Consider the following 16,194-nt stretch of genomic DNA (forward strand, 5'->3'; position numbering starts at 1 on the left):
ACGTCATTTCCGGCGCGCCGTCCGAGGGCGCATCCGGATTCCGGCTGCTGTAGTGGCGCGCAGCTCGCCCAGAACCGGTATCTGGTTTTGGTTGGCGGGACCCGGGAGAGGTGAGTGGGGCCGGGGCGAGGGAAGGGACGGGGAGCGGGGCGGGGGGGGGGTCCCCGCCAGTGGGAGTGTGCGCGAGGGACCCACTGAGCAGGTTAGGGACCGAACCCCGCCGGAAGCCTGGCTTCAAGCCCACCTGCTTTGGAGCCCTGCCAGCGTAGAACCTGGGGCAAGTTGTCCGACGTCCCTGCGTCTCCTTTCTCTTATCGGAAGGGTGGGGACGCCAACAGTACGTGTCTCGTAGAGGTGACTTGATTGCTTACGTTAGATTATCGGCTCGAAGCGTCCGGCAAGTACTTGGTACCTGCCAAAGGCTCTGTAACGCCTAACAGTCCTTTGCTTCTTGCCCCGGGAAGCAGCGATATTACTGACTCCCGTGTGTCTGGGACTCCCTACCTCCCCTGACAACATTTCCCTTCTTTGCACTGCTGGCTGAGGTTGGGACCAGCTGCACCCAAGCAGTGTGCCAGTGAGTAGAGTAAGCAGGGAGAACTTGGTGGGTTTGTTTTTTAATCTTTGAATGTTTATTTTTGAGAGAGAAAGCGGGGGAGGGGCAGAGAGGGATGGAGACGCAAAATCCCAAGCAAGCTCTAGGCTCCCAGCTGTCAGCACAGAGCCCGACCCGGGGCTCGAACCCATGAACGGTGAGATCATGATCTGAGCCAAAGTCGGAGGCTTAACCGACTGAGCCACCCAGGCACCCCAAGCAGGGAGAACTCTGTCACAGAAGCGACCAGAAGTAGTGAACTCCTTGTCCCTGAGGGCTGCTTGCAGCAAGCAACTGGTTGATAAGAATCCCAGTTGCTGTCACAGATTGAATGTATACCATGCAGCGCACCATGCTTGGCACTTCGTGTGTATTTGATACTCACACACTCACTGAGTACCTGGCAGAGCTGGGATTTGAACTCAGACTGTGATTTTAGCAGTTTGTTAGGTTCCTTCCCTAATCCCGTAATAGTAATGATGATGAAGCTAATCATGGAGCTACTGTAACAGCTTTTGTTCCTTGAGCGTTTTTTATTCTGAGCTAAGTGTTTTTTAAGCACCGTCTTGTTTAATCTGCCTTACAGGGCATTGTAAAGCTTGGTGCAGTAGTAATTAATCCATTTAAGGAAGAGATGTGGGGCGCCTGGGTGGCTCAGTCGACTAAGGGTCCTAAGGGGTAAGGGTCCTAAGGGTCCAGCTCTTGAGTTCAGCTCAGATATTGACCTCACGGTTTCGGAGTTTGAACACAGCTTCCGGAGTTGCGAGCCCCCCCCGACAGGTTCTGTGGGGAGAGCTCAGAGCCTGCTTGGGATCCTCACTCTCTCCCTGTCTCTGTGTGCCCCTCCCTCCGCTCTCAGAATAAATAAATAAACTCCAAAGAAAATAATTTTATGAGAAAGAGACAGCTGAATCTCATCATCCAGCTCTCAGGAGTTGAATTCTCTGTTACAGTACACAGATGTCTGTTAAGGTAGTGTTTATAATTACTACTGCCTTCAGAAGAGGTTCATGTTTTGGGAGGAAATCTAAGTTTCAGGGTCTCACCAAGTAATATAGTTCAGAAAGCATGTTCTAAAAACAATCACTCCTGGGACCGCCAAGGGTCCAGATACAACTTTCCTCAACAGCAGCAACAACAAAATAATCTGGGATCCCGGAAGATGTCCACCCAGGTTCTGAGGCAATAATAAATAGAGTTACATACGTAGGTATTTTTATGTGGTTTCTATATATGTGAGTATGTTTTATGACATTGACTAGGACAGAGAAATAGATGCTTAAGAATCACATACATCGTTGGGACTGGTCTTTGAGGAAGGAGCCTTTTGTCCCGCCTGTTTAAATACGGGTCATTTCCTAAAATATGTTTTTAATGTCTGCTTTATTGAATTGTAGCGACGATTTTAACAAGCTTTGTGTTTGGAAGACGTTCAAAGGGATCAAGGAGCGGGGACTCAGGGAAGCCTGCTGACGCTTCCAGAACTCACCACAAACTCCACGTGCCTTTCTTATCCCTTCCTTCAGTGACCGGCCATGTCGCTGTCCCACTTGTACCGGGACGGCGAAGGCCACATGGATGATGACGAGGACGAGCGGGAGAACTTTGAGATCACCGATTGGGATCTCCAGAATGAATTCAACCCCAACCGGCAGCGCCACTGGCAGACCAAGGAAGAGGCCACGTACGGAGTGTGGGCAGAGCGAGACTCGGATGAAGAGAGGCCCAGCTTTGGAGGCAAACGGTACTGGGCGCGTGGGGCTGCTTTCCGTTGCTTTAGGGAAGTGGGGGAAGATGGAGAGGGAGTTGGGGGGATAACCACTAAACAGACTTCTTTCCTGGCCTTCCTGAGTCCTGGAGCTGCAGCATCAGCCGGGGAGGCCCAGCTTCCTCTTTGGGCTGGAGGGCGGCTCTCTGCTGACTGAACCATCGGCAGGTGTTCAGTGAGCAATTATATGTAGCGGGTCTTGGGCCGCAGGTCCATTCCTTGCCTTCTGAGAGCTGAGACACCAGAGCATGGAGACAGGCGGTGACTGACGACTAACACAGTGCAAGTTTGTGACTGACTTCGGACCTGAGAGAGAGTACGTTTGAGAGGATGTTTGATCTGTTCTGGGAGGCGAGGGAAGAGGTCTCTAGAGAGGTGATCCTTGAGCATATGTGACCACAGAGGGTGACGGCATGAGGATACAGAGGCCGTTGAGGGGAAGCACCAGGTGTCTACGAGGTATGGAAGCTTTTGCAGGTGGGAGCATAGCTTGAGAAGAGGCCCCCGGGTCTGAGACAGCGAGTGGCTGACGTGGGCGCGCTTATGTTTGGAGGAGACCTTTTGGTGTGCAAAGTTGGCCTGAGGCCCCGGTGACAGATGGAGATGTGTGGGGCCGAGACTGGGTCCCTGCAGGCGTGGTGGCGGGGAGATGAGGACTCAGGCTGACAGTCTTCCGCCTCAGTGTGAAGTCACATGGGCACTGGCCACGAGTCGCCTGACCGGCGTGTGTAGCCAGTATGGGTTTGTCTCTTTGGCCTCGACTGTGGCCTGTAGGCTCCGGCCCTTTGAGACTGTGCCTGTTTCACACGGTCTGGGGAGCCTGGGGGGAAAGAGTATGGAGGTCGGTACAGCCCCTTCTCGTCTGGCAAGAAATCTAAAAGTGGATGACAGATGGCTCAGAGGTCAAGGATTACATAACCATAAGATGATGGTAGCCAAATAGCCAACATCTGTTGGCGCTTTACTTGTTCTGTGCTTTTTACATGGTTGGTATCATTTACCTGTGAGAAGGGTACCGTTGTTACCATCCCATTTTCCACATTAAGAAACTGAGGCCATGATCACACATCCAGGCTTTGGGAATCTGGGCCTCCCTCCTGAGTTTGGGCTCTTACCTGACTGCATCTTCTAGAAAAGAATCCTCTCAGTTCTGTTACTGCCACGGGGTTGTGCAGTGACTAGGCTGGTCATCTTATAAAGGGAGCTGACGTTTATGACACTGTGAGTACTGTCCTTGTGACAGTCGTGGTCGGCATCGATACTCGCCATCTCACGGAGTTCATTTCTTCATTATTACTTTAGTTTTCACATACAAATGAATGTAATGAACGTGAACAACTTCTCAGAGGTTGATATAGTTGTTAATATACTTTCCATTCATAGAATTTCTTTTACTGTGTTTGATGATTTTTTATTAGAATTTTTCTTGTTTGATTTTTGTATTTGAAATAGCCTCCAAGACACATGGTTTTTAAAATAGATTAATTTTTAAAAATGTAAAAGGAGGGGCGCCGGGGTGGCACAGTCGGTTAAGCTTCCGACTCGTGACCTCGGCTCAGGTCACGATCTCACAGTTCATGAGTTCGGGCCCTGCATCAGGTTCTGTGCTGACTGAGCGGAGCCTGCTTGAGATTCTGTCTCTCTCTCTCTCTCTCTCTCTCAAAAATAAGGATTTTAAAAAAATGTAGAAGAAAGTTGTATCATATTTTGCATTTTTTCCTTTCACTTTTACGAAGACGTAACTGATACACATGCTGTGTAAGATGACACTTTGCATTTTTAATCACCCTTATACTGACATTGATAACTGCAGCCACAGAGTTGACTTGAACCCATCAGGTAATAATGTTATTGTGATTATAGGATCTGGGGCCCTTTGGGTATAAGTGAATGTATTGCTCTTTTAAAACGATCCCTGGAGGTCCACCCTAAGGGGTTCCCTGGCCAGCACAGTTTCTACAAGGGATGGCTACGGAAGGTTCTTGACAGCCCCCTGGGGGCCTTGTGTTTGCCCGCAGGGCCCGAGACTACTCCGCGCCAGTCAACTTCATCAGTGCCGGCCTCAAGAAAGGGGCAGCAGAGGAGGCGGAGCTAGAAGATTCCGACGACGAGGAGAAGCCTGTTAAGCAGGATGACTTTCCTAAGGATTTCGGACCCAAGAAGTTAAAGACGGTAGCATCTTTGCTTCAGGCTTGTGACCTTAGTAACATCCTCGGAAGGTCATGCGGCCAGGCATCTGGGGCGGGGGGCCTGTGTGGGTTTCTCCTCGTGGCGGCAGGTTTCTGCGAGGTGTGACATGGGCAGCGCGGGCTCTTTGCTCTCCTGACGCACGTCACAGATCTGGTTTTGGTTTGTGTGACACTTTTTATAATGCTCTGACTGCCAGGCCATTTCCCCATCATCCGAGTAAGCTTTCTTAGATTTTTCTTTTTTTTTTTCCCTGTCAACTAAGCTTTGGTTTTGTTTTTTTTTCCTCCTCAGGGTGGCAATTTTAAACCCAGCCAGAAAGGCTTTGCAGGAGGAACCAAGTCTTTCATGGATTTTGGCAGCTGGGAAAGACACACCAAGGGAATTGGACAGAAGCTTCTGCAGAAGATGGGCTACGTCCCTGGAAGGGGGCTCGGGAAGAATGCACAAGGTAGGGTGTGGGCACCCTGTAGTCTTGAGGGACGGAGGCGAGGTTTGCTTTTTCTCCTCTCCGAGTCTGTGGAGTCTGCGGCCTGGCCCGCTGGCACCTGATGGCTGTGCTCCTCGGCTGTCTGCTTTCTCATACCCAAACGGAAGCTTGTCTGAGCAGGAGAAAGAGGCTCAGTGAGGCTGCAGACGAGAGGCTTCTTTGTGGCCTGACCGGTGCTTCTTTAAGACTGAGCCTGTTGCCAGCATTTACAAATAAGATAATTTTACCTGACATTTTTGACTTTGTCTGGCAGGAATTGGTTTTAGCTGCCACAGACAGTGCTCGTGGCCTCGGGGAAGCAGTCTCCACCCCCTGTGGTCTTTGGTCCCGATACCCCTTACTTTATGTCAGCTTTCCTGGGCCCTGGAGGCATAGGAGTTTGTAGTCCAGGAATATCCATGAAACATTGTGTGTAGCTTTTTTTTTTTTTTTTTTTTTAAGATAAAGAGTTTAGAGCATTGGGTTGTAGGCCCAAACTTTTTGCTATTTTAAAGTTTATTTATTTTGAGAGCATGTGAGTGAGGGAGGGGCGGAGAGAGAGGGAGAGAGAATCCCAAGCAGGCACCGCACTATCAGCGCAGAGCCTGATGCAGGGCTTGAACTCACGAACCATGAGATCATGACCTGAACCAAAATCAAGAGTCAGACACTTAACCTGCTAAGCCACCCAGGCGCCCTTGTGTGGCCGTAAACTTGGCTGAGCAAATCCCATGTGGGGCCCTCTGTCTGCGCTCAGCAGCCCTGCCTCCTGTCCCCAGGCCCTAGCCCCGTCCAGACAGCTCCTCTCACATGTCCCTGTCTCCTTGACATGAAAGCCGCACAAGCCAAGCACTTGGGTTCTTCCTGCAGGAACTTGCTTTCTCTCTCCTTGTCCTGTTTCCCGTGAGCAGGCAGCAACTGGACGGAAACAGTAATAGTCTCTAAGAGTCCAGGCTCCACTCCTGCGTAGTTGTTCAGGTTTCACCCAGCGTTAGCTGGAGGAAAAGTCGTGAATCTCACGGAGCTGGCAGTGGTGACCCAGAAGGAGAACAAGGTCTGACTTGAGATTTCAGCAGTACTAGCTGAAGGGGAGGCTGGGCAGTTTTCACTGAAGTGTGGTAGTCCTGTCTGTTGACTCTTAGGGGAAAATAGTTATTTCCAAGGCTTACGCGTGCTATAAAGCAAGCAAAGTCCAGGAGACAGGAGCTACCCAGGAAAACGGACGGGTCTCCTACTGAACTGCTGCTTCACCTCGCCTCATTCAGTCAGTATATTCTGTGAATAATTCACTCTCCTTACCGGAACCTTCTTCAAGGAAAGTGTAGAATTTAGTACTGCAGAGTTCCCAGTTACATGTGAATAGTTCTTTTTTCTCCCAGTATCTCAAAAAGACAAATCCAAAGCGGATACGAAAATCTGTATTTAGGACATCGATACGCTGATGTCTGCATCCTCTTGTACCATAAATGCTTAGAAATTTCACATCACAGGGGACTCGGACAGGGTTCCAGGGGCAGAGAAGAGCCCTCCCTCCTGGGCTGTGTTATTCTGTGTCAGGACTGAGGAAGGGTGGTTTCACTGAGTGCCTTGTTCGAATACAGGAATCGCTGTGACCATCTGAAATCTTTTTATCTTTTGCTGAAATCTGTCAGGTATCATTAATCCAATCGAAGCCAGACAGAGAAAGGGCAAAGGTGCCGTGGGCGCTTACGGCTCTGAGCGTACCACTCAGTCCCTGCAAGACTTCCCCGTGGTTGACTCAGAAGAAGAAGCGGAAGAGGTAACCAGAAGTCAGGGGTCACGGGCGGGGGGGTGTCTGTGCTGTTACCCACTGTCACTCGCTCGCTCATTCAGTGGGCCTTCAGATGTCTGTTGCTCATGTGACGTGTCACGCTGTGCTGGAGGCCGGAGGTTCCTCCACGAGGAACGGCTTAGAGCCTGGTGCCCAGACACAGTCAACAAGCAGCTGTGGTGTGGTTGCTGAGAGCGGTAGGTGCTGAGAAGGGTCAGAGTAAGAGGTGAGGTGGGGAGTGGGGGGGCTGTGGAGGGGTGACATACTTAGGTAGGGCGGTCAGGGAAGGCCTGTCAGGGAGGAGAGGCTTCAGTGGATTCCCAGCAGGAGAAGGCAGCGAGTGTGGGGCCAGTCGTGAGGCCAGAGGCCACCGAGCGCGCGTCTCCGAGCCTGGTGGCGGAGAGGCCACGGAGGGGGCTGTGATGGGAAGGCAGCACACGGAGCAGGGAGGGGACGAGGCATATCAACTGGGCGGGTCACGGCACTGGCCCCGAAGGCCACTTGTAGGTGCCGGGCTTTTGTCTCCAGTGTCGCGGGGAGCCAGCGCTGGGGGTCGCTCTGCTCTGGCCCCCAAGGGGCCGGCTGTCTCGACACCGTTTTTCCCCTTTGCGTTTATGAGGGACAGCGGGATGCTGCAGAGCCTCGTATTGTCACTGCTCTTGTCGCCGACCCTCTCCTTTTGCTGAGGCGGGAGACATTGGATAGGGTGGGACGGCAGGTAGCAGGTGTGCAGCAGAAGCGAGTAGGCGAGCCAGGCGTGAGGTAGACGGGCCTCGCTGTCTGAAGAGGTAGTTTCTACTCAGGTCCGGGCGGTTGTTGCCATCCACCTGGCCCAGTAGTGCCTGATCTTTGGTTTTCCTGGAGTAGAGGTCCAGACATTTTTGGGAAAAAACGAGTACAAGTTTTAAACCAGTGTAAGAAACAAAGAAGGACACGCACAAAACCCACTTCGGTGGGCTGGACTCTACTCCCCCCGACCGCGCTTCCTTCTCTATCTACTGTAGGCCTTCCTGTGGAAGAGGCTTGCAAACCTTGCTTACAGAAGGTGTCTTGGCCTAAGACTTAGGGACCTTCCGATTTGCCCTCATCTTAGATTAGAACCAAGGTTTTGGGTCCTTAAATCCCGTAGGTTGTTGTTTAAGTTTCACGTGAGGTGAATTTAAAAGTAGCGTAGTGCCTGCCCGCAGTGGGGGTGGCCGTTGCCTGGGTGTCTGGAGTACCTGCTTTCTGAACCTTCTTGTTTCTACGAGGGGCTGAGCGTCAGGGGCGTGTCAGGAGATGGTTGTAGTGTCCCTCAGGCATGCCGCTTGGCGCAGAACCTTGCATACGTCTGAGACTGTGCCTAGTGAGTGTCTGCGAACGGTCTCAGTCACACTGCCTGCTGTGAAAAGCGGCCTGCCTTGTGTCACTGGCCGCCTCCCCCTGCTTCAGGAGTTTCAGAAGGAGCTGAGCCAGTGGAGGAAAGACCCCAGCGGAAGCAAGAAGAAGCCCAAATACTCTTACAAGACGGTGGAGGAGCTGAAAGCCAAGGGCAGGATCAGCAAGAAGCTCGCTGCCCCCCAGAAGGAGCTTTCTCAGGTCAAGGTACGGGGCGGGGAGGGGGGTGCTGGGAAACACTGCCACACCCGCGTCAAGTCAATCACCCAACGTTCTCTCGGATCCCGTGGGGTCTTCTGGGCTTGCTTTGTTCTGTTCGTTATCGCTTGGCGGTAGCGTGTGCCCCGCGCTGGGCGCTCTTCGTTACACGGCAGTGGTGCAAAACCACTTCTCTCTGAAGCGCCCGGTCCGTGAACTTAAAAACATTTCCGTAATTTGGCTATTGTTGAGAGTGCTGCTATAAACATTGGGGTACAAGTGCCCCTATGCATCAGCACTCCTGTATCCCTTGGGTAAATTCCTAGCAGTGGTTTATATACACGATGGAGTACTACATGGCAATGAGAAAGAACGAAATATGGCCCTTTGTAGCAACGTGGATGGAACTGGATAGTGTGATGCTAAGTGAAATAAGCCATACAGAGAAAGACAGATACCATGTTTTCACTCTTATGTGGATCCTGAGAAACTTAACAGAAACCCATGGGGGAGGGGAAGGAAAAAAAAAAAAAAGAGGTTAGAGTGGGCGAGAGCCAAAGCATAAGAGACTCCTAAAAACTGAGAACAAACTGAGGGTTGATGGGGGGTGGGAGGGAGGGGAGGGTGGGGGATGGGTATTGAGGAGGGCACCTTTTGGGATGAGCACTGGGTGTTGTATGGAAACCAATTTGACAATAAATTTCATATATTGAAAAAAAAACCCAAACATTTCCGTTATGGAAAACCTGGCATGAACGTCACGTTTAGTGAGTGTGTGATTCCAGACAATGAAGTACTAGGCCACTTGGTCCTACCTCTGTCCTAGACCTTCAGCTTTTTCCTGGCTCGGTTCGGGCTGGCCGGTTTGTGTCAAGTCTTGTCTTTGTTTCAGACGTTTTGTAAGGATAGATCCTTAGAAGTACAGTCGCCAGGTTAAACATAGGAAGCTTTCTAAGGCCCCTGACTACTGGAAAGGGTGCACGAGCCCGCTCTGACTGGGAGCACAGGACAGAGTCCTCAGAGCATACCAGCACTGGAGTATTTTCAGTTGTAAAAATGGATGGAATTTTCAGCTGCTGTTCCCGTGCATCCAGTCCTGGGTTTCCTGTTACTCCCCTGAGTAGCCAGAGAACGAGGGTGGTGACAGTTATCTGGTGCAGTTTGGTGTAGGACAGATTGTGTGTGTCACCGCGTGGGGTTTTCAAATGTCAGGGCGTCGTGCACCAGCTGTGGGTGGGGAGGACTGGTAAGAAATGCCAATGTGTGGGTTCTCGTCGGAGATTTGGAGTCGGTGGATTGAGGCAGGGCATGAGAACTCTGTTCATTTTTCTCCAGCTGATTCTAATGCACATGGCTCTTGGGTCGTACTGTTACTTCAAGTGCTGATGGGTCACTGTGTTTCAGTATGGTTTATATTCCAGTATAGACCAGTTTCCCCTGTTTTCTCAAAATGCTCACCTAGGTTGCCTTGGTCCGGTAACTTTTTTGACGTTTTGTTTTGTTTTCAAATCAAAATACAACTTTTGTATTATTACGGACCAGTGTGTGGTACCTTCTAGACAATTAGAAAATACAGAGGCAAAACTATTCTTTTCCTTCCTTCCTATAGGCGACTAGTTTTAACATCTTGATGCACGTCCTTCTAGATCTGTCTGCCTAATTATGCATTTTTCTTACAGCAAGTGTGATATTTTGATCATACGTGTTTTATTACCCGCTTTGATCAGTACAGCCTCTACTATGCATGGCAATAGATTTTCACATCAGCTGAGTCTGCACTCCAGTTTCACGGCTTTTCCTAGATGGAAAAGCCTTGTCCGTCTTGTCCAGAGGGACCGAGTCTGGAACTGCTGGTTGTGCGCGGTGCTTCCGTCCGTGACCCTCCTGTCTGTGCGGCAGGGGCTCCGCTGTGGGAAACACGGCCCTCCGGGCCGTGCCGTAGTGTGTGGTTCGTGAACACCTGCCCCGGCGCCCTGCCCTCGCCCGGCCTGGCGCGCACTGTCCCAGGGCAGCGATGGTGAGCCTTGACCCGGGTCCCCCCTGCCGCATTCCCCCAGGTCATCGACATGACCGGCCGGGAGCAGAAGGTCTACTACAGCTACAGCCAGATCAGCCACAAGCACAGCGTCCCCGACGACGGGCTGCCGCCGCAGTCCCAGCTGCCGCCGCTGCCCGGCAAAGAGGCCAAGGCGCCGGGCTTCGCGCTGCCCGAGCTGGAGCACAACCTGCAGCTGCTCATCGACCTTACGGAGCAGGAGATCATCCAGAGTGACCGGCAGCTGCAGTACGAGCGCGACATGGTGGTCAACCTGTCGCATGAGCTGGAGAAGATGTCGGAGGTCCTGGAGCACGAGGAGCGGGTCATCGCCAACCTCAGCAAGGTCCTGGAGATGGTGGAGGAGTGCGAGCGGCGCATGCAGCCCGCCTGCGGTGACCCCCTCACCCTGGACGAGTGCGCCCGCGTCTTCGAGACCCTGCAGGACAAGTACTACGAGGAGTACCGGATGTCCGACCGTGTGGACCTGGCTGTGGCCATCGTCTACCCGCTCGTGAAGGAGTACTTTAAGGAGTGGGACCCGCTCAAGGTGAGTGGCTGGCAGGATGGGCCCGGCCTGGAAGGGCCGCACGGGGCAGGGAGCTCGGCTGACTGCTGTGTCTCTCCCCAGGACTGCGCGTATGGCACGGAGGTCATCTCCAGGTGGAAGAGCCTCCTTGAGAACGACCAGCTCTTATCTCACGGTGGGCAGGACCTCTCGGCGGACGCCTTTCACAGGTACTGGGCACAGGCGGGGGGACGATCCCACTGGGGAAGGCGGGCACTGGCCTCTACCGCCTCCTCCGTGCGTGCTGGCCCCGTTCCAGGAGTCCGCTCGCTCACACCATGCTTGTCACCTGTCTGTCAGGGCCGTGCTGTGCCAGGTGGCGGCCAGCCTCAGTGTGCGGGGAATGGGAGAGGTAGGTGGGGGTGAGGAAGCAGACAAAGCTGGGACACGTGCCTCCTTGGGGGCCGGGAGTAGTTGGAGGTGGAGGTTTCTGAGAGGAGGGACGTTGAAGCTGTGACCCGAGAGGTGAGGCGTCAGAACTCCAGGTGGGAAGGCCTGCAGTCCCTGGAGAGGGGACCCTTGTGTCCCCGCAGCATCGCTGCCGAGCAGGTGAGCTCTGCCGGGGAGACAGGCCTGGGGGGTGAGCGGGCGGCTGGCAGGGCAAGGGGGAGGCAGGCGCAGGTCCGGGCAGTCTGGGGGCTGGCCTGGTGGTTTGCTGTGCGTGGACGTCCGTGCCGCTTTCTTTCTTACTCTGGAGGGCTGCTGGCGGTGGACTTTGTCTGCTTTGAAACCCCATCGGTGCCGCCATCCTGCCCTCGCCTTTCCCCCGCAGGCTGATATGGGAAGTCTGGATGCCATTTGTTCGAAATATCGTCACTCAATGGCAGCCGAGGAACTGTGACCCGATGGTGGACTTCTTGGACAGCTGGGTGCACATTATTCCCGTGTGGATCTTAGATAACATACTGGACCAGCTCATCTTCCCCAAGCTGCAGAAGGAGGTAGGGCCCAGAGCTGTGGGGGGCAGCCGTCGGCAGGGACCAGGGGCACCTCTCCAGTCCCTCAGTGCTGTCGGAGGGCCTGGGATTGACAGAATCTGCTGACACAGCTGCTGTCCTGTGGGCAACTCGGGCCCTTTTGTCAGCACTTCTCCCCCAGAGTCCCCTAGCAGGGAATTCATCTCTTTGGTTTCTCTAATTAGAATTTGTGCCATTTGTGAGACCTCTCGCAGTTGTGTGGGTGTTAGTTTGGTCATGCAGAGGGGCCTGTGGGCCTTGGCCAGGGGAGCACTCGGCCTCCGTGCCACTGACCGCACAGCGCATCGTGAACTGCTCCCGCAGGTGGAAAACTGGAACCCGCTGACGGACACCGTGCCCATCCACTCGTGGGTCCACCCGTGGCTGCCCCTCATGCAGGCGCGCCTGGAGCCGCTCTACTCCCCCATCCGCAGCAAGCTGTCCAGCGCCCTGCAGAAGTGGCACCCCAGCGACTCCTCGGCCAAGCTCATCCTCCAGCCCTGGAAAGACGTCTTCACCCCCGGCTCCTGGGAGGCATTCATGGTCAAGAACATAGTGCCCAAGCTGGGTGAGCACACGGGGAAGGTGCGTTAGGTCCAGTGGCCGTGGCACCGTGTCTGTGGCCAGCGGTGACGTGATCCGTGCCCTGTAAGACCCGCTCTTGGAGCTCCGTAGAAAGCCCGGCACGTGGTGCTGCTCACCACGAGTGCCGCTTCGTGCACAGAGCTGGGATATAAACGTGCCCAGGGTTCTTCTGGCATCAGGGACATCAGAGTCCCCGTGCCTCCTGGTTCCTAACTGGTCTCGTTTAGGCTTCTGGTGACATGAGAAACGTTAGCGTTCTGCCTTTTTTTTGTGGTGTCTGATTTTAAATATACAGTATTTCTGGGTTATAGAGGAAAATGGTTTTTAAGAGTTGCCCTATCAAGAGCTTGGGATTGATGTATAGAAATGGATTAACGACCAGCGTTATCCGCTGGAGAGTTTGCCCTTTGTGCTTCTGTGGCTTTGCCTTAAAGACTGGGCTTCTTTTGCAGGGATGTGTCTTGGGGAATTAGTCATTAACCCTCACCAGCAGCACATGGATGCTTTTTACTGGGTCATCGACTGGGAAGGAATGATCTCCGTCTCCAGCCTGGTGGGGCTTCTCGAAAAGCACTTCTTCCCCAAGTGGCTTCAGGTACACCCTGCTTTGCTGTGTCTTCTGAGGGATGGGCTGGAGGCAGAGAGGCTTCACTCAGTTTTCTGCCGAGGTCTGACTAGGAGCTTGATCCTTGGACAACTGTCAGATAACAGAGCTGTGATATGTAACATAAATAAGCAGTAATAGTGACCACCATTTATTGGACGCTTGCCATGTGCCAGATGCAAAGCACTTGATGTGCGTCACCTCCACTCCTCACACAGAAACTCGGGGGTAGGGACTGGCGTTTTGTTTAGACGGGCGGATGCAGTTCAGGGAGTTTACGTTCAAAGCACTTAGCTGCCAAGCTGACTCCGAATTCCACGCTCTAAATGCCAGACTGTTCAGCCCCTAGAAACCCCTACAAGTGTCACCAGCTTGCAGGACCACAATCGGAACAAAAGTAAAAGGTCCCTTTGAAGTTCTGCCTTATGGATGCGTGGTTCCTGTTGTCTTTTTGGCAGGTGCTGTGCTCTTGGCTTAGTAACAGCCCAAATTATGAGGAGATCACCAAGTGGTACCTGGGTTGGAAGTCCATGTTCTCAGATCAAGTGCTGGCACACCCATCCGTCAAGGACAAATTCAACGAAGCGCTCGATATCATGAACAGGGCAGTGTCCTCCAACGTCGGTGAGTGGAGAGTCCGCTTGGGACATCCTGGCCCTGAGCGCCGTGCTTCTGATCACGTAAATGACACGGAATCAAGTCCCTGTGGGCGGCCCGCTCCAACGCAGACACTTGCCCAGCAGACCCAGTTACACAGTTAGCCAGCACACGCTGCCCAGCTCTCCCGGCACTGGGAGGGGCATCTGCCCCTGACCCGAGTCTGACTGTGGCTGGATTCACTGTAGGGGGCCTACCTCTGGGGCCACCTTCGTGATCACTGCCGTGTGGCTTTTCACGTTCGCCGGCATGCCTCTGTGAACAGCTGTGTGTGCTGTTCAGGCGTGATGGCCCCCCGACCAGGAGCCGGAGCACAGCCTGACACCTAGCAGTTGCTAAGCCCGCCTGGCCCATTTTGTTTCCTTGTGAAACAGGCCTAATGCGCACTTCCAGGGATGGAGTGAGCTACAGTGTGCGTGTCGCACTTTGCGGGCGGGGTCTCTGCTGTCTCCGCAGCAGGCAGGTGCTTGTCCACTTAATATCCGTCCCCAGCTCCCGACCAAGTCAGTCTGTCCTGTGTCAGTGTGCTTGAGTCTCCATGTGAAGGCCACCGGAGTACCCAGGCCAGCGCTGCCTCCCAGATAAGCTCCTCAGGGCCGAGAGCTTGTTCAAGGTTACCCAGCCAGAGTGACAGCTAGGGTTGTAGTTTCTATTTCCTGAGCCTTTAATCCTTTGACTGAGTCTGTTCCATGAAAATTGAGTTCGTAGGTTATACGTTCTGTTTAATGAGGTGGGTGTACTTCTGTGCTCTCTACTTACCCAGGTCCTTCAGGGGGCCGTTCCCTTTTCCACCCTCTCTAGAAACTCTTCCTCAGCCACCCCGGGCCCAGGCCACCTCCCAGAGCTGTTCCCATCCACACCCCTCGGCACCGGGCATTTGTGGCCCCATGTTGTCCTTCAGCAGCTGTTTCGGCTCCCCAGTTGCATTCTGAATCCTTCCGGGGCCGGGCCTATATGGAGACGTTAAAAATAGAACTAGGCTAGGCCGTGTGCTGTCAAGGTTTCCGGCCCTGGGAGGATGAATCTCTTGTGGTATATTATGTTCAGCATCTCTCTGGTTATTACACATCATTCCAGTTTTTTTGTGGCGGCGGACAGCTGCCTGAGCTTCCCGGAAGGTGCTTAGTGTCCATCTCAGTTCTCTGTGCCCCCAAGGCCCCACCGCCCTTCACGGAGTCACAGGCAGGTTTTGCCAAAGCAGTCTCCGTTTCCCTGTGGGTCACAACACCTGTCCTCACTCCCCCCCTCCCCTCCCCTGTCTCCCAGGTGCCTACATGCAGCCCGGGGCACGGGAGAACATCGCCTACCTCACCCACACGGAGCGGAGGAAGGACTTCCAGTACGAGGCCATGCAGGAGCGACGGGAGGCTGAGAACATGGCCCAGAGGGGCATCGGCGTGGCCGCCAGCTCCGTGCCCATGAACTTCAAGGACCTCATTGAGACCAAGGCCGAGGAGCACAACATCGTCTTCATGCCAGTCATTGGGAAGCGACACGAAGGGAAGCAGCTCTACACGTTTGGCCGCATTGTCATCTACATCGACCGCGGGGTGGTGTTCGTCCAGGGCGAGAAGACCTGGGTGCCCACCTCCCTGCAGAGCCTGATTGACATGGCCAAGTAGAGGGCAGCAGGCTGGACACGTGCACTGGAGACGGACGTGGTTATGAATAAACAGTGTTTGAAACTGGCCTTGAAAGAGTACTTACTCTCCATCCGGGAGTATTCCCTATCAGGTCAGGTTGCCAGCAAAGGACATAAGACACAACGCTCAGGAGGTACATCTTTATGCCGAGCCCTTCCACAGCACGTCCTCGTCTAAGGGGGAGAACCGAATGGAATATTCCCAGTGCTCTGCAATCTGGCCCACTGCAAAGAAGGGGGCTGTCGGCACTCCCTCCGTGGAGCCTCCCCCGTCCTCTCCGGGGGCAGCTGCTTCTGCCTCGGCTGGCACCGTGTCATGGTGACTTCAGGTCAGCTGCCGAAGGACCTCTCGTCTTGTTCCTGATGATTTCAAGGTCCTCACAGTCCCCATAGTCTGGTTCTTCCCGAAATGCCCACGTGTCCATGGGGAGCTGTTCTAACTTCTGTACAGGGAACCAGTGGACGGAGGTGTCGTTGAATACGTCCGCGTACTGTGGCGTCTCCGGCAGCCCAAGCTCCTCCAGTCCCTGCAAAACCTGAGCAGGAACATTCAGATGTAAAATGTACAAACCGGACGGTCACAGTAAACCCCACGCTCCTGTGTGTGATCTGTTAGTCACCCCATGTTACCTTAAAAAAAATAAAAGGACTAGGATATTTTAACTCAAGTGCTTTTGGTGATGAACTGGAAGGTCCAAGGGCAGTGAGTATGTAGGGCTCGATACTGAGAATGAAGGGCAGGTCATCGCTTTCTGCGACAC

General features: G+C 53.6%; 2 protein-coding genes across 6 annotated transcripts in view; one reads left to right on the forward strand and one right to left on the reverse strand.

Moving 5' to 3' along the window:
• On the forward strand, nt 1-16,096 carry TFIP11 (tuftelin interacting protein 11). 4 transcript variants are annotated; one of them, XM_043558058.1, is made up of 13 exons: nt 1-110; nt 2,122-2,339; nt 4,382-4,535; nt 4,845-5,001; nt 6,672-6,799; nt 8,243-8,395; nt 10,444-10,971; nt 11,053-11,159; nt 11,762-11,930; nt 12,270-12,513; nt 12,983-13,125; nt 13,593-13,758; nt 15,058-16,096. In XM_043558058.1, the coding sequence occupies exons 2-13, from the start codon at nt 2,131-2,133 to the stop codon at nt 15,411-15,413; spliced, it is 2,514 nt and encodes an 837-aa protein (XP_043413993.1). In that variant the 5' UTR covers nt 1-110; nt 2,122-2,130; the 3' UTR covers nt 15,414-16,096. The 4 variants fall into 4 exon arrangements, with proteins under 4 accessions (XP_043413993.1, XP_043413995.1, XP_043413992.1 ...); XM_043558060.1 differs by having other exon boundaries at nt 7-110; nt 8,243-8,389; XM_043558057.1 differs by lacking the exon at nt 1-110 and adding an exon at nt 1,445-1,567.
• SRRD (SRR1 domain containing) overlaps nt 5,712-16,194 on the reverse strand; it is a 26,741-nt gene continuing 16,258 nt past the window's right edge. The window contains exons 7-8 of one of the 2 annotated variants that reach the window (XM_043558063.1): nt 15,099-15,969; nt 5,712-7,669 (exon numbers count right to left, since the gene is read on the reverse strand). In XM_043558063.1, coding sequence (XP_043413998.1) covers nt 15,748-15,969 — 222 coding nt within the window. In that variant the 3' untranslated portion in view covers nt 5,712-7,669; nt 15,099-15,747. Of the gene's footprint in view, nt 7,670-9,201; nt 15,970-16,194 lie in introns of both variants that reach the window. The other variant, XM_043558062.1, reaches the window with a different exon arrangement.

The sequence above is a fragment of the Prionailurus bengalensis genome, chromosome D3 (assembly GCF_016509475.1).
Source record: "Prionailurus bengalensis isolate Pbe53 chromosome D3, Fcat_Pben_1.1_paternal_pri, whole genome shotgun sequence".
Classification (NCBI taxonomy): Eukaryota; Metazoa; Chordata; class Mammalia; order Carnivora; family Felidae; genus Prionailurus; species Prionailurus bengalensis.